This window comes from Patiria miniata, unplaced genomic scaffold, assembly GCF_015706575.1.
Source record: "Patiria miniata isolate m_02_andy unplaced genomic scaffold, ASM1570657v1 HiC_scaffold_20, whole genome shotgun sequence".
NCBI classification, from domain to species: domain Eukaryota; kingdom Metazoa; phylum Echinodermata; class Asteroidea; order Valvatida; family Asterinidae; genus Patiria; species Patiria miniata.
This window is the reverse complement of record NW_024037059.1, coordinates 25,546,134-25,571,757: the sequence shown is the minus strand read 5'-3', so window position 1 is coordinate 25,571,757 and position 25,624 is coordinate 25,546,134. Positions and strand designations below refer to the sequence as shown.

At 41.5% G+C, this 25,624-nt stretch overlaps 1 protein-coding gene across 1 annotated transcript in view; it reads right to left on the bottom strand.

Moving 5' to 3' along the window:
• LOC119727935 (mucin-17-like) overlaps positions 1-25,624 on the bottom strand; it is a 115,930-nt gene that overhangs the window by 58,694 nt on the left and 31,612 nt on the right. Inside the window, exons 17-34 of the mRNA XM_038200015.1 lie at positions 24,441-24,683; positions 23,174-23,416; positions 22,601-22,870; positions 21,403-21,645; positions 20,223-20,465; positions 19,628-19,897; positions 17,640-17,885; positions 15,071-15,313; positions 13,410-13,652; positions 12,082-12,342; positions 9,915-10,163; positions 8,588-8,830; positions 7,084-7,329; positions 6,167-6,412; positions 5,376-5,621; positions 3,667-3,972; positions 2,512-2,763; positions 1,641-1,883 (exon numbers count right to left, since the gene is read on the bottom strand). Of these exons, the coding sequence (XP_038055943.1) occupies positions 1,641-1,883; positions 2,512-2,763; positions 3,667-3,972; positions 5,376-5,621; positions 6,167-6,412; positions 7,084-7,329; positions 8,588-8,830; positions 9,915-10,163; positions 12,082-12,342; positions 13,410-13,652; positions 15,071-15,313; positions 17,640-17,885; positions 19,628-19,897; positions 20,223-20,465; positions 21,403-21,645; positions 22,601-22,870; positions 23,174-23,416; positions 24,441-24,683 (4,536 nt within the window). The remainder of the gene's footprint in view (positions 1-1,640; positions 1,884-2,511; positions 2,764-3,666; positions 3,973-5,375; positions 5,622-6,166; positions 6,413-7,083; positions 7,330-8,587; positions 8,831-9,914; positions 10,164-12,081; positions 12,343-13,409; positions 13,653-15,070; positions 15,314-17,639; positions 17,886-19,627; positions 19,898-20,222; positions 20,466-21,402; positions 21,646-22,600; positions 22,871-23,173; positions 23,417-24,440; positions 24,684-25,624) is intronic.

Below are 25,624 nucleotides of genomic sequence, written 5' to 3'. Positions count from 1 at the left end.
ATAAACTACAAGAATAGTAATAGCAATACATTGAAGAAGGGGAATTAAGGAGGCATGTTCAAAATAACTCGTAAGTTGACGCCAGGTTCTTTTAGCTTATTACAGCTGGACAAAATAATGTGCAACTTGACGTGTTCTTGGACAAAGATACTTGTGACTTGACTTGTGTTTAGACCAAATGACTTGTGACTTGACTTATGACTAGACCTAATGACTTGTGACTTGACTTGTGACTGGACCTAATGACTTGTGACTTGACTTGGACTTGCAAACAATGACTTGTGACTTGACTTGGACTTGCAAAAAATGACTTGCTGCCACCTCTGGTCATAACGAACATCCCTTAGGCTCCCGAAATAGTCAATTCTATTATAATGCACAAACACTATAACGAATGACCACTATTACCAACATTTTTTACGGACCCCACCGTGTTCGTTATAGCAGTGTTTCACTCTAACACTTACAATACAAGCTTTGAAGAAATTAAAGCTTTACAGAAATTTCCCCCAATTCAGGGTATGCACAGTGAACAGTTCTACCTGTGCAAGCATTGATACTTGTAATTAAACACAGTTTTGAATAAGGGCAAAAATATGGGCTTGGCCGGTTTTGAAGCAGGTACGTTTAAAACCATTTATTTAAGACAAGTTTAGTTACCGGCCAAGCACATTATTTTTATTCCCATTCATAAATAACTTTCGGTCAAAAGGTCAACACAAGTAACAAATTCACAATTTCCCTGTGATATTTGTTCAACAATTTTACCTCATGTTTTGTGAAACACCCCTCTTTCCCTGTCTAAGATATGTGTCCCTCCTTTTATGGAGATTGGCGCGCATGCACTGTACTGCGTTATGTGACGAAGAACACGGTGGTGCAGTAATAAAGTGTTTAAAACCAGTTGGTGTTTTATCAACAGTTAAAAACCAACAACGTAACGGCTCTCAACTTAACAAAGGAATAGGTACGCTGTCTTAGGTATTCATGAATAAGGGAATAAATGTGTGCTTGGCCGGTTTGAAACACTCTGTTTAAGACTGTTTGGAGTCTGGATGCTGATATTGATCAGCATCCAGACTCCAATCGGTCTTAAATATAGTGTTTAGTACTAGCTAAGCACACATTTATTCCCACTGATAATATCTTTTTGGTCAAAAAATCACAACTGTTTTATTCAAAAGTCAAACAAGTCAAATATTATAAATTTCCAACGATTTGTTCAACATTTTTACTTCATGTTTTTTACCCTCCCCCCCAGCTATATTATGGTACGTCCATGTTATAAACACTTATATGGAGATTGGCGCGCATGAGTCATGCATACTGCGCGATGTGGCGCAGAACTCAGCTGTGCAAGTGTAGTGTGAATTTAGGATAATGAAATACTGACTCACTGGTTGTATTGCACATGCTTACGTGAGCATAGTGAACATGCAACCAATAAAACGGTAAGTAAAACTTAAGGCACCAGATTTCATAGGAGTCCAAATTTCATGTGACATTGGAACAGTGTTTTAGACCAGCCAGCAGGTCTTTATCAACCATTTAAGACCGGCCAAGTGACGGGCTCTCAACCAATGGGAAGGGGTAAACTGTAGTTAAACACATACATAAACCAGCCAATGATGACTTCTTACCAAGCACAGTAATGTAGAAATCGCAATTAATGTCATTGCCAGCCGCATCCACAACAGTGTAGGAGACGTGGTGATTAGAAACAGCCAGTGGTTCTGTAGGATCCAGTGAAGATGTCGCAGTGAAGACACCTGAATTATCAAATGCATCATCAGGCAGAGACCAGCCACCAGTGCTAACATTGGATTGAGGATCAGTGTAGAGTGTGAAGCCAGTAGGGCAGGTCACATTGGGTCGCTGGTCGTCTGGTCATCAAAAAAGAAAATATTTTCCGTTGAGGAACATATCATGTCAACATGATAAGGCATGCACAAAGCAGGGAGAAGAAAGTTGATTGCAAATTAAGAAAACCTGCACTTAACCAGTTCGTGACGGATAACGTGTATACACGCAAAGGTTTTGCGGTATTCAGAACGGATGACAGATAAACACGGAGGGAGTGAAGCCAGAAATATCTGTCAGCGACCCGCTTGCAGCGAGCGAGGCCAGAAATATGAGTGTGCTGCCCGAGGGTGATGGCTTCAACGCCTTGTTCCATTCTTGTCAAAATAATCCAGGTGCAAACTGGTTAAAATGGTAAATCAAGTCCAAATTAGCCAAGTTATTATGTGATTATAATCAGCAATTGGCCGGGGATAGCTAGCCCATGAAAGTTTTTTTACTTAAAATTACAGATTTTGGTGAGAGGAAATCCCCAGAAAGATTTTCCAGGGAAAACCCACGGAATCAGGCAGAGACTGAAAACCCAATCCACATACAAGTATTGCCCCAGGCGGGATTCGAACCCGGGTCACAGCGGTGGAAGGCAAGGAAAGTACTGCTACGTCAACCACCCCCCCCCCCCCAACGATTTAAAAGTGTATTTGGCCTTACCGACAACAGTGACATTGAACACGCATGACTCCATGTTGCCACTGTCATCAGTAGCATCCAATGTGACTGTTGTTACTCCAATGTCGAATGCCATCCCTGGCATATGACTGGCATCGACCGTGACAGTTCCTCCACTGTTATCGGTTACATTTGGTGGAGTCCAACTGACGACGGCTGTTGGGAGGTTCAAGTCAGTTGGGTAGCTTGCTTGGAGTACAGGAGGGCATTGATCAAAGACAGGCTTGACATCATCTGCAAATTAATAGCCATGAACACGTACATGAATCACACTTCAGTTGTCATGCAGACAATCGGAAAACAAAAGCTGAAAGAAAGGACGTAAAACTTGCTGAACCAATCCAACATAAAATGTCATAATACAATATTTGAGATGGTTATTTATATCAGGCTTCCAGTGGTAAAAATAAATCAGCATATTGTATGCTTTCATAATAAGTACCCGGAAGACTACAATCAGTAAAAGTACCCGAATGAGGACAATATCATTTTCGATATTATCTGGGAATTTGAACAAATTTCACTGGTTCCTGCACATGCAAGTGAGTAGAAATTCACAGTTGTCAACTAGTCAACAAAGCCTAGAGCGCAGTATACCGGTACCAGTGCTTATTCGTAGATTTATTATCCTCGCTGCCATGGATGTTGGCAGGATTTATTCTATAGGGCAGCAAAACATATTTTTCCAAAAAAAATCCTGTATTTCTCAACATATTCTCGATTTATCAGTTTTAGAGGGGGGCAGGGACATTCCCCCCCCCCCCCCCACCCATTAAATTTACACGAATATGACTTCACGCCTTTTTTTCGTTTTTTTTCTTTTTTCTATTTCTTTTCAGGGGGGGGGGGGGAAGTGCCCCCTGCCCCCCCCCCCTTGCGACGCCCATGCTCGCTGCCATGTTTTCAGGTCCCTGAATTAGAATTAGGCCACTACTCAGATTGACCACGAAGATGTTGCAAACCTCAATGATGTCACAAATGTGAGTTGTGAATGACTTGTTAGCAGTCTGGTGAGGACTTGTGATTGGGTTGATTACAACATTTATCAGAAGTAAATTCCCTTCCTTATTCATGCACCAATGAATTCAAACTACAGTTATTGCAAGCAAAAACTTCCTTTCTTTTGATTCTACTCACCGAGAATCCACAATTCTGTGACACACTCTACAGAATTGCCAGCCGCATCCTCTGCCCTGATGATGCATCGATAGTGTCCGATGTACAGCTGTTGAACGGTGACAAACCCAGCCTGCCAGTCTATGGTTACAGTGACCGGACTCTGGCTGACTGCAATTTCTGTATAGGTGGCATTGAAGACCGTGGGTGGCCCCGCGTTGTCGGTGGCCGTAGGAAAAGGCCAGCTGGCACTCAGCTGTGTTGAGTCAGGTGGCACATACAACGTGACGTTATTTTGACAATTCTCCAGCACAGGAGCCTCATCATCTAAAGCAAAAAAAACCAGATTTGTTTCAATTTTATTTCAAGTAGGGCCAGAAATAAAACTTGCCCATGGGAAACAAAAAATAGGCAGAGCAAAAATCTGTGTCCGAAATCTGGGCCGCATCGCAGTTACACATTTGCGTAAGTACAATATACTTCATGCCCAATTTCCGGACACCGCCTCCTGTTTTATTTTAGATCCAAACAAAATTTTATGAAGAAAAAAATGTTCAGTGTTTCCATAAAATTAAAAAGATTAGGCCCAAAAAAAAGTCTCCGGTTTCTGGTATGGAGCTTGCCCAAAAAGTGGTGCGGCGACGCGTTTTTTTTTTTTTTTGACCTGTTTTTTTTTGCTTCAAATGTCGGCTGATGACTGCAAATGGTGCCCGACTAAACTTAGTGCAAATATTATGGGAGACCAGAGAGGCCACATAAAGCTTATTCTCCATCATAACCCCATCTAAAAACACGTTAAACTTGTGCAGCAGCAGGATTCCAGACAAACCACTGAGTTTGGCGGTTTTGAGACATCATCTTTCATTGAAAAAAAAACTTTTTCATTTTGCCGACACGCATGGCTACGGCGACGCGCGCGCATACCAGAAACAGGAGCCTTTTTTTTTTTAACCTTTTGGTTAGAGTTTTAAAACGGACTCGTCAACAAAGAAGTTCACTTCTTACTTGAGAAAGTTGAGGAAAAAGTTCGAAAGTCAAGTGCACTATTCATGACACCATTCAACCGTGTCCCTGATTCAACCACACAACTCTACTTCTAACGTGCGTGGGGGAAAAAAATTGGACATTATCGTCTTTTTCTTCCAACATACAGTGAAATGTGTAAATGTATCAGTATGCTCTCTTCACCATCCTCAAGATCATCATCATGATTTTTAAAGCATTGCATTTTGTACAACTCAGTCTAAAACCACTAAAAAAAAATCACGCAACATGTGGATTTTATTGCAGTCAAACTCCACGTGCAACAGCCTTGAAGCTCTATACGTAGCTAGCTACTATAGTTTCAATCATGTCATATGTCAATGCTTAGACTGTTTTCCAGCCGTAAACTACTCCAATCCGGGCTTACTAATGTGCATCTACAATACTATCTGTGCACTGACAACTGGAACAACAGATTAAAACTGCACTTGCAATACACTGATGTCACGGTGCCATTTTCATCAAATTCGTTGAAATTGAATTTTAAAAATTAGACTTTGCGTGGAAAAGATCGTCAGAAAAATCGGAATTTTGGAAATAAATTTGAAAAAGTAATCGGAAAAGTTTCACTTCTGGTATGGCTTTCAATTTGTGTACTTCAAGCCAGGTACTTCTCAGGCTGCTAATAAACTTTCATTGGTACGTGCTACAATCATGCATGTAAAATGAAATTTGAATGCCCTCACCAGAGACCGTTATAGGAAAGCTGCAGGTGCCGATGTTATTGTCTTCATCCACAGCCGTGTAGGTCACAGTGTGTGGGCCAATAGAGAACATTTCACCAGGTACATTACTGACATCCAGGGACGCTATGATGCCGGAGTTGTCCGTCACATTAGGCACAGTCCAGAAGACGGTAGCGTCAGGGCTGCCTTGGTCCGTTGGCTGGGTTATAGGCAGCGGACACAGGTCAAACACTGGGTTTTCCGTATCTGTAAAGGAAAAAAAATAAAGATGAGAGCCTGGTGACATGGAACCAAAGACAGGCCAGAGTTGTTGCGAGTCACTGAAATTTGTGACTCGAGTAGAGTCGAGTCATTTTAAGGAAGTGACTCGAGTCAAGTCAAATCGTTTTAAGAAAGTGACCGAGTCAAGTCGAGTCATTAGGTCAAGAAGGTCGAGTCGAGTTGAGTTGAGTCACAGTGTGTGGTCGAGTCGAGTAGATTCATAAATGCAGCCATTTTTTGATAATTCGGTCTACAATGTCTAATCTCATTGAGGGATAAGAAAACACATTTTTTGAATTGTGTTTTCTTATTAGACATTTTTCTTCTCTGTTGTTGTACTATATACTTTTAGTATTAAAGCCTATATTCTTGTGCACATAAATATATTGTTATACATATTTTATACTGTATTTGAAGTCAATTTTGATGTATTTTTAAACGCAATTCAGCCTTTTGGATGTGATGTTTAAATATTTTTAGTAAACATTTTAATAATAACAATTATGAATATAACAGCTTGTTGGACTTGCCTTGCACTTCAACCACAAACTGACACGTGCCCACATTACCGGCAGCATCCGTACTCGTATAAACCACAGTTGTCATGGCGATGGGAAACTCATTACCAGGAAGGTGGTTGTACGATGTACCAACGACACCGACATTGTCAAAGGCCATTGGAATGACCCACTGTACCGGGGCGGTAGGCCTGCCTGTAGGGGTGTAGACCAAGGTGTCGTTGGGGCAGGTGTCACCAGAAGTTGGTGCCTCATCATCTGCGCAGGAGAGAAAACGAAGAGTTTCAATATCGCCAAAGTTTGCGATTTCTGTATGGAAGATTGTCTCAGTAATTTAAGCCAACATCTTTAGTTTATAGGGAAGGGTGCAGGTTCGGATCATAATTTAACATTAAAAATTGAAACGCTTATATAGTGCTTTTCATCACATCAACAATCTCAAAGCGCTTTACAATTCGGGCGATTCACAATGCAGAGCGCCACCAAGAGTTTGCCATGGAGAGTCAACTTTACAAGTTTACGGTCGACAAAATATGGCCCATTTGAATGAGTGTCAGTAGACACTTGAGCTAATTTGTTATAGATTGGGGCATAGCGTTCTGCCGCCTTACCAAAAAATCACCATGTTGATACAAAGAAAAGGGCAAACATATACTCGAATCATACTCGAATCATACTGGACAATGGCATTCTACAAAGAGGTGGATTAACTGCCAAAATGGGGGGGGGGGGGTTGTAAGCAGGCATTTGCCTTTCCATGATTTCTAAATTCCAGGATTTGTCAGGATTTTTCCCATGACTGTGGGAACCCTGTTGATTTATTTTAATAAAACACCAAATGACATTTAAAACACCAAATGACCATATCAAATTCAAATACTTTCACTACCAGTAACTGCAATGAACAAAATACCCATCAGATCTCTTACCAACTACTGTGATAGTGAAGTTGCAATATGCGACGTTATCACTGGAGTCCGTAAAGGTGAAGGAGACGTAGGCATCGTTCAGGTCAAATGCTGAATTATTGGGATGGGAACCGACTGGGATGATCGGCAGTCCGTCATTATCCGTTGCCGTTGGTTGGCTGAAAGTAACAACGGCTGTGGCTTCGCCTGCATCAGTCCCCTGGTTGATGTTTTCCGGACAGAACGTCACAACGGGAGGCTGGTTATCTATCAATAATAATGACAATTATTGATGAAAAAAAACCAAACAAAGCATGATTTACTAGGAAAGAAGTTTTCTAGCATAAAACCTCTAAGCAACACAGTTCCATAAGCATTCTACAATAATTCTATTCTACAAACATTGAGTGGCTCAGAGTGGAATGGGAGGAATATTTTTTCGCAAGGTAAAATCTGGACTTTTCTATTTCACGAGGCAAAGCCGAGTGAAATGGAAAAGTCCAGATTTACCGAGCTATCACGTCCTCAGATGCGAACTGGTTAAAGCACAAACCTTGGGTTTGTCAAGGGTTGAGTATATGCTGCAAACAAAGTATGTGCATGGTCATGTTATAAGTAATAACAATTAAGATCTCACTCTCTCAGTTACACTAGGCAGTGCTGGTTTTCCTTATCTGGTTGAATTCTCCCCCTATCCCATCTGTTATACCAGTAAGTGGGGTATATTCGACCGGTGGCAGATCGTTACTAAGCAAAACACCTTGGGTCTGAGTAGGGTTGATGCTATGCTGTAAACATAGTGAGTACATGATCATGTCATGAGTGATAATGGTCAAGATCTCATTACACTAGTCATTGCCAGTTTTCCTTATGTGGTCAAATGCTCCCCCTTTTACCCTACTAATTTGAACAAATTTTTGTTACAGTCACTTTGTATTTGAGATCAAACATTGATCAAAGGGGAAGACAAATTGTGGCAAACTAGGCTGCTCATGGACACAAAACACATTAAGTTAACCCTGACCGCCCTGAATCCTTCAAAATCCTCTTTGCCAAAGTGGAGGATTGAGGGTACATGGCAAAAGTGTGTTAATGATTTGTAGGATGCACTTTGTCAAGGTCTTGGGGCAGACCTTGTGTTGTTTTTGCTCAGCCATGCCTAAATATAGGCCTGGATTATGCTTGAAATCCTCCGTACTGCTCCAGAATGTCACTGGCCAAGCCTCAACACACCGACAGTCACTGCCGCAGGATTTTGCCGGATTCAGGCAGTGGTCACCCCTCCATGGACCATATTCAAGAAATAATGGAGAAATTTGGAGTGAGGCTATAATGCTATTTTTCCATGAGACCAACTGGAGGATTTTGCAGGATTGAGGCTATATCCTAGCAAAAAGGCCTAGGGAGTTAGGGTAGATCTCCTAGCTGAATAACACAGAAATGACTCTGTACTAAATCTACTTAATCACAGGATTCATCCTCGTAAAGCAAAGAGAGTTACCAGTACAGACACAAAGAAACTCACCGACAACGGTGACGATGAATGAGCACGTCTCCATGTTGTTACTGGGATCCCAGGCTGTGCACACCACGGTTGTGTCGGCGATAACAAAGGCATCTCCAGACTGCATGGAGCAGTTGACTGTGACGACGCCAGAGTTGTCCACAGCGACAGGATCCATCCAGGTAGGGAACCCATACGGACTGTCAGTCCGGGTAAAGACCGTTTGGTCTAGTGGGCAACTGGTAATATTGGGCATTTCGTTGTCTGAATGAAAAACAGAATGAACAAGCATTTGTGATAGTAACGATAGGGAATATATCCGACATTTGGCCATTTTTGTTAAAGTTCGCGCCGCAGGATGTGTATACATGCAAAGGTTCTGCGGTATTCGGAACGGATGACCGATAAACATGCAGCGAGCAAGGCCAGAAATATGAGTGTGCTGCCCGAGGGTGAAGGCTTCAACCCGCCTGGTGTCAGGTCGGGTGAAAAGTAATCCTGCGCCTCGTTCTGTTCTTGTCAAAAATAATCCCGGCACGAACCCGTTAAAGGCTGCATCTATGAAGGAGAGTATCTTCAATTTTCCGTTGTTGAGGCGTGCTGATCTTTTCCCGTCTTTCAAAACAATATTATGACAATAAGGACAAGGCAAGACTAAAGACATACAGCGCGCCTCAAAATATAAACCCGCAACATATTTTGGCGAAGCTCTAGCATTGCCGGGGAAACGTGTACCGCCTTTATTTTTTTATATCATTTTAAAGCTTGGAATCTTAACTTTATCCCTGGTGAGTATTGGTTTGATTTTCAAAAGAGTTTTGAAATTATTCATGTTCAAATAAAGAAATGTCAAAACAATTTCAAGAAAAATCAATCATGCGCATTTTTTCTGATGTGAAAACGCTTCATCATATTCATGATGTGACGATCTCGTTACCTTTTACTTTCTAAGTTTCCTTTTCTTTTGGATCCACGTGGACTACACCTTAAATAAATTCACAATTGTTCTACGTTTCGAGTTGAATGTGTTTTTAATAAAAATGAACTGTTGTTTTGTTTGTTATTTCAACAGCTCGTTGACTCGAATTTGCATCTGATGTACCGCATCATCGATTTTCCTTGAAATCAGTTGAGTTTGTTTTTGACATGCTTTTATTTGAACATGAATAATTTTAAAACTCTTTTAAATATCAAACCAATACTTGCCAGGGATAAAGTTAAGATTCCAAGCTTTTAAATGGTATAAGAAATAACGGCAGTACGTGTTTTAACGCCAACGCTAGAGCCTCGCGAAAAAAAATTGCGGGTATTTTGGGACGCGCTGTATAAGAGATCTGACCTCACTCACCAGAGACAGTCACATTGAAGTTGCAGTAGTCAACGTTGCCTGCAAAGTCCCGGGCAAACAATGACACAAGGTTGTCACCGATCTGATATGGCATGTTGGTTGATAGGACAGCACTCTCAACGCCACTTCCAGTATCGCTAACCGTGATGCCAAAATCAAATGGTGAGGCCGTGTCCAAGCCAGGGTCAGTCGTCACGGGAGGTAGAGTGGGTGGACAAGAGCTGAACACAGGCGGAGTCATGTCATACACTGAAAAAAAAAATCAGTTAAGAATGACTTTTTGTCCCACTTTCATCTACAGAAACATTCATCCTAAAAAAGTGGCATATCACAGACTGTTGACACAAAGGTAGAGAAGCAGCTATCCAAAAAGTTCTGACAAAATTATTTTTGAAAAGCTTACTTGGTTTAAAGATAGTAATGGGACTAAGCTCCCTGTGAAATCATTCCTTCTGGCATGCTGTCATTTTGAAGAAAACGCTAAAAGAAGGTAATTTCCAAAGATGTGTCTAAAGATGCATTTTTGGAATTTTCCATCAGTTGTTGGCTTGGAATTTGGCAGCGCCGAATAAGTGCGTGCAAGCATATTCATCAGTTCAGTGCGTGACATTGCATAGCAGCAATCAGCTGAAGAAGAAAAGGTCCCAGACGCTGATTTCCAGCGCAATTCAAAACATGACTTGGCAACTTTCAATTTGAAACCAAGATCCTAGAATATTGTTTTCTCAGAATATACAGTATTCACTGAGCTAAAACTTTAACAGGTTAATTGTCAAGCACATATCTTTACATTTTGAGCACTCTTTTGCTTCAAAAAACATAACTGTACTGGAGAGAATACAAACTATGTTCTAAGTTTCCTTTGACAATATATAATGACTGACTACAAGAGAACTGAGATGAATACTCTTAGATGAGTTTGGTATTGTTCAACAATTTTACTTCATGTTTTGTGTAACACCCCTGTTATGTCTCGGCATCCATTTATGGCATTTATTCATGATCGTTTACGGAGCTTCAAAGGCACAAACATCTAAGCTGTTAACAGTGCTTGAGACGAACTATTGTTTTAACGTACAAGTCTGTATACACTACTTACGTACAAGTAAACACTACTCTAAAGAGCATGCGCAGTAACTATTAAACCAATATCTAACAACCCCTCTACCTATGTTTATGGTATGTGCCTCTCGCGAGCAATACTGAACATCTCCTTGTATGGAGATTGGCGCACGTGTGGCGCATACTGCGTGAGTGGCGCAGAACACAGCTGTGACGGTGCAGTGTGAATTTAGGAATTTATGAAAAATCATCAGTAGTAGTGCACATGCCTTAGGGAAACTATAAACGGTCAACCATTAAACGGGTAAAAGAGAACAGATTTCATAGGATTCCAAATTCACATGACACCGGAAAAAAGTATTTAAAAGCATTTTGTGTCCCATCAACCGTTTAAAACCACCCACGTGACGGGCTCTCGATCAATAAGAATGGCTAAACATTCTTAGGTATTCATGAATCGTAATTCATAAATACCTCAGACAGTTTAGCCATTCCTATTGGTCGAGAGCCCGTCACGTGGCCGGTATTAAACGGATGATAAAGACATGGCTAGCTGGTCTTAAACACTTTTCCAGTGTCACAATAAAATATGGACTCCTAAAAATCCAGTGCCTCTTATCGTTTCATTGGTTGAACGTTCACAATCCTCATGTAGGCATGCGCAACACTACCAGGGAGTTAGAATTTTATAGTTCTAAATTCAAAACGCAACGCGCCAGGTGCGTTCTGCGCGACATCGCGTAGAACATGATACGCGCGCGTCAATCTCCATAAAAGGGTTGTTTTCATCTTACTCGCCAGCTGAACACTCCATTATTTTGCAGGAGGGATGTTTCAAAAAGCATAAAGTGAATTTGTTGAACAAAATCGGGATGTTTTGAACGAATTATATAATTTTTTTTACCGAAAAGGTATTTATGAATGGGAATAAATATGTACTCCGTCGGTATTTATCACTCTGTTTAATACCACTTAGAGTCTGGGTGCTGATAATTACCCTCGCCTCCGGCTCGGGTAATTATCAGCACCCAGACTCTAAGTGGTATTAAACAGAGTGATAAAAACCTCCATTTATTCCCTTATTTTCAAAAGCTTCCAAACTCACCATTAATAGTCACCAAGAAAACACACTCAAATTGGTTGCCGGACTGATCTTCAGCTACTATGGTAACGGTGGTGTTGCCTTCTGGGAAGAACGAGTTGTTAGCTAGTGGAGTGACCGTTACCGTGGGAGCGATTCCAGAGTTATCCTCAAAGATGGGGTCAGTCCACGTCACTGTTAAGTTGTCCGAGTTTGCATCCTGTATAAATTCCACGATGTCCGCAGGACATTCTGATGCTGATTGAATTGTTGGACATTCATCATCTGAAGAAAAAAAATATTGAGACTTAAAGGGGCACATTCGTCCAGAATTCGCCCTTTTGGGCACTTAAATGTATTTGCAATGAAAGGTCCCTAGTGGAATATGAACATGCAAACAACTACGCTTTAAAAAGTTGCAGTTTTTATGTAATTACTACGCCAAAGAGTTCTTGGGTACAAAGTCTTGGTCCTCAAATACATGCCATCGGAGAGGCACTGGTTTTAAATCCAGTCACACATTTTTTCGGTAATGGCACGATAGCAAATGCCATTTATCGTGTGAATCAAGGGCATCAATCACTTCTCAAAAGTGAGGGGTTTACCTTGATCAGAACTAATGCGAGCCCGTAGCGCGAAGCCCTAACATCGTGGGGTCCGGGGCCCACTTTATAAGGGCCCTGGAAAATGTTGGATTCCAGATGCTCCATGGTGCGATCTGAGGCAATTTCTGACCACCATAACCAATGGTTTTTTTTTACAAAAGATCATCATTTAAACATCATTTTTGAGTTTAGAGTAATTGAATTAGCTATTCTGAGCTATAGAATGAAATATAGGCTACACTTTTTATTCATGGATGAAAAAAGTCCATTACACAGCGATACAGCCCTGACTATTACACAGGTCAAACCAATAAGCCATTTGCAAGTTAAATTTGAATGAAATCTGGAACGCTGACTTAATGCAATGCTTTGCACATTTTAAGTTTGCATTCTCCCAACCAAAGAGACTGTTACTATATCACGTGATTCGGGCCAAGCCTTATGCTAGCAACCCCCAGCTCCGGCATGGTCTGGTGTCTTTGGGTCATTCTCACCCATTGTGAACAATTTAATGGTGCTGAGGGTCTCTTACGTAACTATGCAAGAGCTTGCCCCAAATCACGTAATTAGCAACAGTGTCTTTGGTCTGGAGAATTCAAAGTTAAAATGTGCCAAGCATTCTGAGCAAGTCAGTGTACCAGATGCTTTTCAAATGTAAAGCCCAAAAGGTATAGGTTACTGGCAAATGGCTCATTCATTCCATCTAAAGTATTTCTGTGAAGTCTTGTTGAGTTCAATCATGCTCACCAATCACAAGGATGGTCAGCCTGCACACAGTGGGGTTATCGGCGGCATCGATTGCCACATATGTGACTTCAGTCGGGCCGATGGAGAATTGGGTCCCCGACCGGCCCAGACCAGCGATGGTGACAGAGCCCGAGTTATCCTGGGCCGTGGGCTCAGTGAACACTGGTATCCCATAGGCCTCTCCAGGCTCAGTGGTGACATTGAAATCGTCTGAACAGTTGTAAATAACTGGCGGCTCCAAGTCTGAATGGGAGGAGAAATTGGGAGAAAAGGATTTAGACAGAGAAAAAACAAGCTCCAAATGATCTCGGACGCTGCGGCCTAACTGTAGACCTGTTGTAGCCTGTAAGTCTTGTACATGATGTAAAAGTCTGTTTTTATAATGCACTACTGCTCACGTGGTCGTGACTGTCAATTGAAATAAAGGATTCGTATTTGTTGAATGTCAGTTGGTGCACGGAGCGTTTTATAGCTGTATGCTAGGTGCATGGGGAACACCAACTTTGTGTGCAGATTATTGTGTACAGTACAGTGTCAGTCCCAATGCTAAGTGTTTTTAGTAAAAATATCTGGTTTTGGACTCTAGTGACCCAATTTTCCACAACTGCAATCAATTAATAGCTGGTCAGTGGCGACCTATGCAACTGTCACAATTCAGGGCCATGAACCAGAGGCACGTGTTGTTGCGAGGGCCAAAGGGACAAGGTGATTGATGGTCAAAAAAAAGGCATTTTGTGAAGTTTGTTACTGACCAACCAACCAACCAACAGAGAGACATGACTCCTTGTAGAGCTGCTAAGCTGCAGCTAAAAACAAGCCAAGCTTGATAGAGGTACATTTCAAGGCCATGAACCTGAGGCTAGTGTTGTTGAGAGGGCCTAAGGGACAAGGTGATTGATGGCCAAAAAAAAGGCATTTCGTGAAGTTTGTTACTGACCAACCAACCAACCAACAGAGAGACATGACTACTTGTAGAGCTATTCAGCTGCAGCTAACAACCAGCCAAGCTTGATAGAGGTACATATGACTATGGACTCTGCACACAAGTACCCCTCACTGGTTACGAAGGGAGAGCTGAAGGAGACGACTTTGTACGACATCCGAACGCATTGCCGACAACTTAAGCTCACACAAAAACGCTACGGCTTTTTCTACACATTCAGAATACAATTATTTGTGCGTACTTCACGCCAAACATGCAAACGCACACACGTTTGTTTATGGTGTAAATTACGGATTTTCTCTTTTTCTTCTTCCCTTTTCCTTTGTTTATACTCTTTAACTTTTTTTGCAACAGCTCTCATTGGTTTTGTACATGTTTTCTAATCAAGGTCGTTCTCAATTTGGTTCCTGTCCTCAATTAATCGATGATGGTGCATGTGTGTGTCCTCGGTTTACACCATAAACACGCACAGTGTGTCCTGTCCAAGAGCTCTGGAAAGTTGTGAAAAAGCATCCCCAACTGTTCACGCAAGGCATGTATTATGGTCAAACAAAGACATTTCAACATTTTTCAGTCCTTTTATCAAAAAAACACAAAAGAGATTAATTTCACATGGTGTTTCCACAAACTGACCTTGCTGTTATCTCTACCATGCAAACTTTCCCATTCTTATCTAATCATTTTCTAAAAAGTTCAATCGCATCTGCTGTACACTCACCGACGATAGTGATTGTAAACTGGCATGTATCGTTGTTACCAGCGGCATCAATAGCTGTTAGAGTCACGACTGTATCTCCCAGGTCAAAGTTACTGCCGTTAACGTAATCCGACATGACCGTGACCGTCGCCGGAACATTGTCGGTCACTGTAGGCGGGACCCAGGTGACGGGGCCGTAAAACTTGTTGAATGCTGTTGGCTCTGTCAAGGTAGCTGGGCAGGTGATGACCGGTGGTACATTGTCTACGGGCAAAACACAAAAATGACACTGTTGCACAAAATTATCTGGGGGAAATGTCATCTAGCAGCAATCCATCATTCAGGGTGAGTCAAAAAAAGCGAAACTCAAATGTCGGACTATTGTTTTAGGGAAGTTCTGCATCTAAATCTCGGATATGAAAGCCCAATTCATAAGCTTTCTTTTAGTGCAAGAGTCATTCAAATCACACATGTTTTTCAAGTTACGGAATTTTAAACAGAACCACCGTTTTAAAGTTCTGTCCACGGATCACAGAAAAGGTGTGCGTTCTTTCAGCAAAACCAAAACAATGCACACACATCTATGTGATTTGTATTCATTTTGCTGAAAGAACACTTACATTCTTGTGATCTGTGGACAGAACTTTAAGACGGTGGTTGTGTTTAAAATTCCGTAAATTGAAAAGTACAGGAGTGATTTGAATGATTCTTGTACAAAGAGAAAAGCTTATGAATTGGCCTTTCATATCCTAGATTTTGAAAGTCCTACATTCAGAACTTCACTAAAAAAAATTGTCCTGACATTTGGGTCTTGTGTTTTTTGACTTACCCTGTACATTGGAAATACTAAAATCCACAACTATGCATAAAACACCACCGATAAAGATTTTTTGAACCACTGTTAACGTGGCTGAAGGGGAGTGTTTGCTTAAAGCTATAGTCCATCATTTGCAGCCATCCGAAAAGTAACTGGCGTAATTATTGTTGAAAAACAAACTTGTTTGAAAGATAGTAAGGGAACTAAACTCCCTGTGAAATTATTCTATCTGGGAAGCTGTCATTTTGAAGTAATCAACGAAAGAAGGCATTTCCAACGGTGATTCTTAAGAAGCACCGTAGGAAAATTTTAATTAGTAGTTCGTTTTGTTATTCAGCGCAGCGCACACAAGTATTGGAACGACGCACACGCGCGCGCGGTTGTTATAATTCGTCGGATCAGTGCGCGATGTCGCGTATAACTGCAATTCAAAACAATTCAAAACATGATTCAGTAACTTTTGATTTGAAATTGAGATCTTAGAATGCTGTTTTTCTCGGAATGTACAGCTGAAGCTTAGCTGAAACTTCATCAGGTTAGTTGCACAGTATCCTTCATTAGATTTTGAACTCTTTTGTTGCTTCAAATGAACAAAATGCACAAATTACAAACGATGGACTGTAGCTTTAAAGGCAGAGTAGACCATTTGTCATTGTGCATTTTTTTTTTTTTTTGAAGCAACAAATGTGCTCAAAATCTAAGACAGGTGTTAAACAACTAACCTGATGAAGCATTAGCTTTGTGAATGCTGTGTACTTTGAGAAAACACAATATTCTGGATTTCAATTTCCATTCCAAAGTATGTCGCTGAGTCACAACACGATCTCAAAATCAACATCCCGGACATGATTCTCATTCAGCCGATTCTTGCTACGTGATTGAACACACTGAACCGACGATTCTCGATAATAATAGCAATCGCGCGCACGTGCGCGTCGTGCCAAAGCGCTTGCACCCATTCACGCATTCCCCCATACAAAATGTCCCAAAATGTGTCACTTTGATACATCTTTGGGAATGACATTCTTTTAATGTTTTCTTCAAAAGGACAGTATGCCAGAAGGAATCATTTCCAGGGGTGTGAGTGATCACTGATAAAAATAGCTGAAAACAGCTGAAAAAAGTGCAAAAAAGCTGAACTTTGGAAATCTCCTATACTTTTGTACACAGCAAGTGAGGGAAAAAGATGAAAAAAAGCTGAAATCCAAAACAAAAAAAAGCTGAAATCAGCTTTAAAGCTGAGATTTCACACCCCTGCATTTCACAGGGAGTTTAGTGCCGTAACTATATTTAAACTAAGTAAGCTTTTTAACAACAATTTGGAGGGATACTTTTTTTGTGGATGCAAATGGTCAACTCTACCTTTAAGTTCTGAGCTAAGGAAAATGACAAAGATTCTTATCACTTCAAAACCCAAACAAAATGGATTCAAGAAACATAACACATGCCCCCCCCCCAACAAAAATACCCTTTTTTTTTCTTCTTTTAAGTAAAAATGCAAAAAAGGCAGCCATTGCGTACACCGCCCACAAAAGTCAACAACAGCGATACATTTGCATCCCTCGCTTTGCTTTTCATATTAAATTTGGGGCGGAAAATTGTTGGGCCCACTATTTCGGGAACTAACATTTTTTGGCCCCCCCCCCCCCCTCCAAAAAAAAAGGATCCGGCCTTGCATACTGGTCTAATTTACAAGATCAATAATTTGCCAAAAACTGGAGAAGATTAAGTTAAGTAAAGAACCATTTATCTAAAGATGAAAGCTTGGCCCACCTATCACAAGAATGGTGAAGTCGCAGTAGCCAGTGTTGCCTGCAGAGTCTGTTGCGTTGTAGAAAATGGTAGTCTCTACACCAATCGGTACGGCTGTCCCGTTCTCCTGGGAGGGGAATGCTTCGGGGACCTCGCCCGAGTTGTCGGTCACAGTGGGTGGAAGCCAGGTGACGGTGGCTTCCAATTGGTTGTCCGGAACCACGACCATCTGGTCCTCGGGACACGTCAGAACCGGATCTTCTTCATCTTTGGGGGTAAATTGAATAAAAGTTTAACTTTTGGTGCGCACAATTTAAACCGTCAATGACAAATAAAATGGAAGCACCAAGAAAAACAAAATAAATACCTTTAAAATTTTGCCAGTTCTGTTTTAACGTCGGATTTTGAGGAAAAACAAGCTCGATCAGAAATATCTCGGAAGCTGTGGGCCGACGAATTCGTGTTCATGCATGAGTTACGTGATTGTGCCATGTAATTTCTGGCAGGAGTAGTGTTTTGCCTTAAGTGTAAAAAATAAATTGTTTTTGACTCCAGTGACCCCATGATGACCTTTGACCCCAGTATTTGGTCATGTGACATGTTTGGGCTGGCTACTGATACATTTGACAAAGTTTGGTTGGAATCGGTCAAAATAATGTAGGAGCAATAGACAATGTCAACATTTGTTATTAACTAACGGACTAACAGAGAGACATGATGATTTGTTGAGCTGCTTTCCCACATCTAAAAATGCTACATGTCACTCCAAGTTGATTACATAGGCCTAAAGATCAATGCAGTAAGTGATTTACAATTGAACTCAATTTAGTAAAACATTTGTTTTCGCACTTCTGTTACACACTCAACCAAAAAAGAAAGTCCCCCCCTTCCAATCCTTTTTTTTGTTTAACTCAAAAACTGCTGAGCACCTCGCACTTAAATAACGACTACTTTTTACAGACATTCCTTAGCAATCCAGCCATACCAGTGGCATATCCGCGGGGGGGGGGGGGGGGGGGGGGGGGGGGGCACTTTGCCCCCCCCCCAGCAGATTTTTTACAATGTTTTTGTTTTCAGCAATTATTTCAACATAGAGGGAGTTCCTTGTCCTATGATTTCAATAAATGGTAAGAGAGTTCTGACATCAATTCCAAAAAAAGAAAACCCACTCAAAAAACATTCCAATGCAATGCGCTGTGAAAATGAATAATGGTCAGTTTTGAAGAGCGCCCCCATTTGGAAGGTGCGTACCATACTCTTTATTCGAACCAAAACAGTGATAACGTGTACGAATTTAGGACATCTTTGACAAATGATATCTAAAACAGTTGCACTTTTGTATATGTGCAAGTTGTGGTTCGCACTCACGTTGCATGTATACATGGGGGAGTCAGGTTGGCGTAGCGGTACTTTCCTCGCCTCCACCGCTGTGACCCGGGTTCGAATCCCGTCTGGGCCAATATGTGGATTGGGTTTTCAGTCTCTACCTGATTCTGTGGGTTTTCCCCAGAATATTCGTCTGGGTTTTTCTTCCCACCTCTAAAACTGTAATTTCTTCTCATTGTCTCCTCTCTATAGGTTTCTTCAGGCTTGCGAGCTACAGTGCCTAGGGGACTTTTGAGGAATCCTTGGTTTCATTACCAGAAAGACATAAAAAATTTTAAAAAATTAAAAAATAAAAAGTGCAACTTTTTTTTTCAGTTCCACAAGATGTGCCCAGTAGTTTTTGAGTTAGTCAAAAAAGTATTAAGGGGGGGGGGGGACTTCAGTCTATTATTTTTTTCTGGAATAACATAATAATGTTTAGCATTTTACTCATACTTGAACAAAGCAGCAAAGAGTAAAAAACCACTAATCAGTGAGATTCCCAAAGCCAGTGGAAACTTTGACAAGCAAACTTCGGATCCAACAAGAAAATCTGATCTGCACAAGACTCTTGGAAGGATAATTATTTGAAGGATTATTTGTTTGATGACGGATAACTCATTTGAGTTATTTACGCCACTCACCAATCACAGTGATGAACATATCGCATGTGTTATTATTCATGGCATTGTCACTGATGATGTACTGCAGTAAATGTTGACCAGTAGCCAAGTTGAGGGTAACACTGTCGCCGACCATGTATGTAGAACCAGCAACGTCGATGGTGATGACATATGATCCCGAGTTGTCAGAAGCAGAGGCTGCATCAGGTAGTGCAACTATGACATCATCTGCATTGAGATCCGTGGAATTCGTTTGATTCTCCGGGCAGATAATCATCGGAGGCTCAAGATCTGAAAAATCAAAACCAAATCTATCATCTCATTTTCCGTTGTTATGTGTAATTAAATGTGCGTTTGCGGTAAAACAGTTTGGGACTGTCAACATAACAACATGCACATTGTCCAATACAAATTACATGAGTGTGTTAAAACAAAGGAATGCATTGTAATTATCATTGTAGCTCAAGAAAATTCAGATTCAAGAGTGCTTCGTGTTACAGATAATGAATTTTTTTTTAAATTTTGCATTAAAGGTGTTTGTTGCCATAATTTGCAATAACAACGGAGTTCCTCGGGTTTTTTTTCTCCGGAATTCTGAAAACTAGTATCAACGTACCTAGAACATTAACAGTGAAGGAACACGAGCCAAGGTTGAAACTGGAGTCGGTGGCATTCACAGTGACTGTGGTTAATCCAAATGGAAACTGATCTCCTGAGTTGTGGCTCAGCGTTGGTGTGATGGATTCACCAGAGTTATCAGTCACGTTGGGAGCATGCCACATCACGGTGGCATAGTTCTGTCCCAGGTCTGTATCGACTTCAATGTCCATAGGGCAGTCTACCACAGGGTCCTCATCATCTGATTGCATGAAAGACAAAACAATTTAAATGAATTGCTCAAACTCACACTGTGATGCGATAAGAGGATTCAGGCGACACCATCACGGGACTTGGTTGCCGCCCTCCACTCTTCCCTATACAACATTAGGGTCTTCAGCTTCCCCCTGTCACTGAGACCAACGTCCCGTCGCAGCGTGTCAATGTACGCCACTTGCCTCTGCCCCCTCCTGGCAGTCCATTGAGTCGGCTGCAAGCACGGGTGGCAGACACTATGGCCTGCCGGGCCATCCTTCTCTCCCTGATCTTGTCTGAGATATCTCACACTTCTTGACACTCAGTGTGAAGAAAGACAGTTGTCAGTTTAATAAGTGTCATTGTAACTCTTGCTTAGTGTGACCGTACCAAATTACAAGAAACTTGATGCTGAAGTTTCAGAGGATCGAAGATTAAGACCCTAGTTTTATAATGAGGAGTCTTGAAAGACATCGGACAAGGGCAGAGGAAAGAAACAGTAGCATAACTAGGGGGATGCAGAGTGGCAGATTCCAACGGGATGGACATTTCAAAAGCAAAATCGGGACTGCAATAGAACAAATTGAAAGTGGGACTAGTGAAAGTGGTAAACAGGATGACAAGGAAATTTTGCAACTCAACATTTTCTGTTAACTGCCCTTTTTCACAAGTTACGCTACTGTTTCAAGCCCCGCCCCCAACTTTCTTAATTTACAGAGGCAGGGTGTTTGGTGAAGAAAACCTGAGTATCTTTCGGCACAGCTATGCCCTTTTCTCACCACTGCAACGTGCAAACTAAACCATGGTTACCTGCCTGTATGGAAATGCCTTGTAAAATAAACCATATTATCGATTGTAGTATTTGGTTTGAAAATTATACTCAAAGTGACTTGAAGCATTTGTGGATTGGATAAAAGAGGAAAAAGATTTAGCGACTTTTTTACCTTCAACTGTTACCACAAAGGTACAATAGGCACTGTTGCCGCTTTCATCCGTAGCATTAAACCGCACTGTAGTATCACCAATGGGTAAGCTTGAACCAGATACTGGATCATCTACAGGTTGAATGGGCAGCATGGAGTTATCCATGACAGTGGCTAGCTCCCAGGTTACATTGGCTGTGGCTAAGCCATCATCAGTAGGAACTGTCTTTGCCGCTGGACATGTGATCCTTGGATCTTCATCATCTGGATTCAAATGGGATACAAGATCAGGAATGGCGTAAATGAGAATTCGTTTGCCATGGGTACCTTGGGAATAGTTCGTTCTCGTAGGTCAATACCTCCTCCAAAAGCTCCCATGAACTGAGAGTTATAACTTCACCAGGGATGTTGGACACGTTCTATCATGGGGTGTCTTTTCACACGATTACATTGTAAGATTCTGCAAGCATTAGAGAAGTTTTCAAGCACTGTAACTTATTATTATTTAGTTCTTTATAATATTTGTTGAATTTTTTTTGGGTGTTGTGGAAAAAAGGGCTTCAACCAGTTCGCACCAAAGGCCGTGTATACACGCAAAAGTTTTGCAGCATTTGGAACGGATCACAGATAATCATGCAGGGAGCGAGGCCGGAAATATCTGTCAGTGACCCGCTCGCAGCGAACGAGGCCGGAAATACGAGAGTGCTGCTTCATTCCAATCTTGCTGAAATAATACCCACACGAGATGGTAAATTTTATTACAAGATAATAACGCTCTTGTCATCTAACAGCTAGGGCTCTGAGGATAATTCCTTGAACTGTGATTCGGTACGTCTCAACTTCAAAGAGGGCTGATGGCAAAATGACTACTTCAGAGAAAGTTGTACACTTTCACTTGCTCTGAAACGCAGTTATAAACTTCGGGTTGTTACTAGCATTACTGTTTGATGCAGGTGATATTGATGATGAAAATAAGGACTCCAATCCTAAAGAATTAGCGGTTTGTCTAGCTGGAAAATGAGCACCATTTCCCTCATACTCGAATAAAGCAGCAAAAGGTAAACATCCAGTAATCAGTGTGATTCCTAAAGCCAGTTTTACAAGCAAGCTTCGGATCCAACAAGAAATCTGATCTGAAGAAGTCTCTTGGAAGGATTGTTAGTTGAAAGATTATTTGTTTGATGACGGATAACTCATTTGAGTTATTTTCGTCACTCACCAATCACAGTGATGAACATATCGCATGTGTTATTATTCAAGGCATTGTCACTGATGATGTACTGCAGTAAATGTTGACCAGTAGCCAAGTCGAGGGTAACACTGTTGCCGACCATGTATGTAGAACCAGCAACGTCGATGGTGATGACATATGATCCCGAGTTGTCAGAAGCAGAGGCTGCATCAGGTAGTGCAACCGTGACATGATTTACATTCAGATCTGTGGAATTCGTTTGATTCTCCGGGCAGATAATCATCGGAGGCTCAAGATCTGAAAAATCAAAACCAAATCTATCATCTCATTTTCCGTTGTTATGTGTAATTAAATGTGCGTTTGCGGTAAAACAGTTTGGGACTGTCAACATAACAACATGCACATTGTCCAATACAAATTACATGAGTGTGTTAAAACAAAGGAATGCATTGTAATTATCATTGTAGCTCAAGAAAATTCAGATTCAAGAGTGCTTTGTGTTACAGATAATGAATTAAGGTGTTTGTTGCCATAATTTGCAATAACAACGGAGTTCCTCGCTTTTTTTCTCTGGAATTCTGAAAACTTGTATCAACATACCTAGAACATTAACAGTGAAGGAACACGAGCCATTGTTTAAACTGGAGTCGGTGGCATTGACAGTGACTGTGGTTAATCCAAATGGAAACTGATCTCCTGAGTTGTGGCTCAGCGTTGGTGTGATGGATTCACCAGAGTTATCAGTCACGTTGGGAGCATACCACATCACGGTGGCGTAGTTCTGTCCCAGGTCTGTATCGACTTCAATGTCCATAGGGCAGTCTACCACAGGGTCCTCATCATCTGATTTGAATGAAAGACAAAACAATTTAAATGAATTGCACAAACTCACACTGTGATGCGATAAGAGGATTCAGGCGACACCATCTCGGGACTTGGTTGCCACCCTCCACTCTTCCCTATACAATATTAGGGTCTTCAGCTTCCCCCTGTCACTGAGACCAATGTCCCGTCGCAGCGTGTCAATGTACGCCACTCGCCTCCGCCCCCTCCTGGCAGACACTATGGCCTGCCAAGGCCATCCTTCTCTCCCTGATCTTGTCTGAGATATCTCACACTTCTTGATACTCAGTGTGAAGAAAGACAGTTGTCAGTTTAATAAGTGTCATTGTAACTCTTGCTTAGTGTGACCGTACCAAATTACAAGAAAGTTGATGCTGAAGCTTCCGAGGATTGGAGATCAAGACCCTAGTTTTATAATGAGGAGTCTTGAAAGACATCGGACAAGGGCAGAGGAAAGAAACAGTAGCATAACTAGGGGGATGCAGAGTGGCAGATTCCAACGGGATGGAGATTTCAAAAGCAAAGTCAGGACTGCAATAGAACAAATTGAAAGTGGGACTAGTGAAAGTGGTAAACAGGATGACAAGTCTATTTTGCAACTCAACATTTTCTGTTAACTGCCCTTTTTCACAAGTTTCCTTTCACACGAGCGCCCTTTTTTCACGAGTGCCTTGTTTACGTCCCGCAAATGTGGTACCGTGTGTGAAGAGCGCCATCTATTGTCCGAAGGTTTCTGATTTGAACAGCGCCTCCACTGGAAGGTGTCAAGCCCCGCCCCCAACTTTCTTAATTTACAGAGGCAGGGTGTTTGGTGAAGAAAACCTGAGTATCTTTCGGCACAGCTATGCCCTTTTCTCACCACTGCAACGGGCAAACTAAACCATGGTTACGTGCCTGTATAGAAATGCCTTGTAAAATAAACCACATTATCGATTGTAGTATTTGGTTTGAAAATTATACTCAAAGTGACTTGAAGCATTTGTGTATTGGATAAAAGAGGAAAAAGATTTAGCGACTTTTTTACCTTCAACTGTTACCACAAAGGTACAATAGGCACTGTTGCCGCTTTCATCCGTAGCATTAAACCGCACTGTAGTATCACCAATGGGTAAGATTGAACCAGATACTGGATCGTCTACAGGTGTAATGGGCAGCATGGAGTTATCCACGACAGTGGCTCGCGCCCAGAATACATTGGCTGTGGCTAAGCCATCACCAGTAGGAACTGTCTTTGCCGCTGGACATGTGATCCTTGGATCTTCATCATCTGGATTCAAATGGGATACAAGATCAGGAATGGCGTAAATGAGACTTCGTTTGTCATGGGTACCTTGCGAATAGTTCGTTCTCGTAGGTCAATACCTCCTCCAAAAGCTCCCATGAACTGAGAGTTATAACTTCACCAGGGATGTTGGTCATGTTCTATCATGGGGTGTCTTTTCACATGATTACATTGTAAGATTCTGCAAGCATTAGAGAAGTTTTCAAGCACTGTAACTTATTATTATATTTCTTTATAATATTTGTTGAAATTTTCTTGGGTGTTGTGGAAAAAAGGGCTTAAACCAGTTCGCGCCGGAGGCCGTGTATACACGCAAAAGTTTTGCGGCATTTGGAACGGATCACAGATAATCACGCAGGGAGCGAGGCCGGAAATATCTGTCAGCGACCCGCTCACAGCGAGCGAGGCCAGAAATATGAGTGTGCTGCCTCGTTCCAATCTTGCTAAAATAATACCCACATGAGATGGTAAATTTTATTAAGGGAATAAATGTGTGCTCCGGAGGTTTTTATCACTCGTTTACTACCGCTTAGAGTCTGGGTGCTGATAATTACCCGAGCCGGAGGCGAGGGTAATTATCAGCACCCAGACTCTAAGCGGTATTAAACAGAGTGATAAATACCGACTGAGCACATATTTATTCCCATTCATAAATACCTTATCCGTAAAAAAATATCAAATAATTCGTTCAAAAAATCCCGATTTTGTTCAACAAGTTCACTTCATGCTTTTTGAAACATCCCTCTAGCAAAATAATGGAGTGTTCAGCTGGCGAGTAAGATGTAAACAACCCTTTTATGGAGATTGACGCGCGCGTAGCATGTTCTGCGCGATGTCACGCAGAATGCACCTGGGGCGTTGCGTTTTGAATTTAGAACTATAAAATTCTGTCTCGCTTGTAGTGTTGCGCATGCCTACATGAGGAT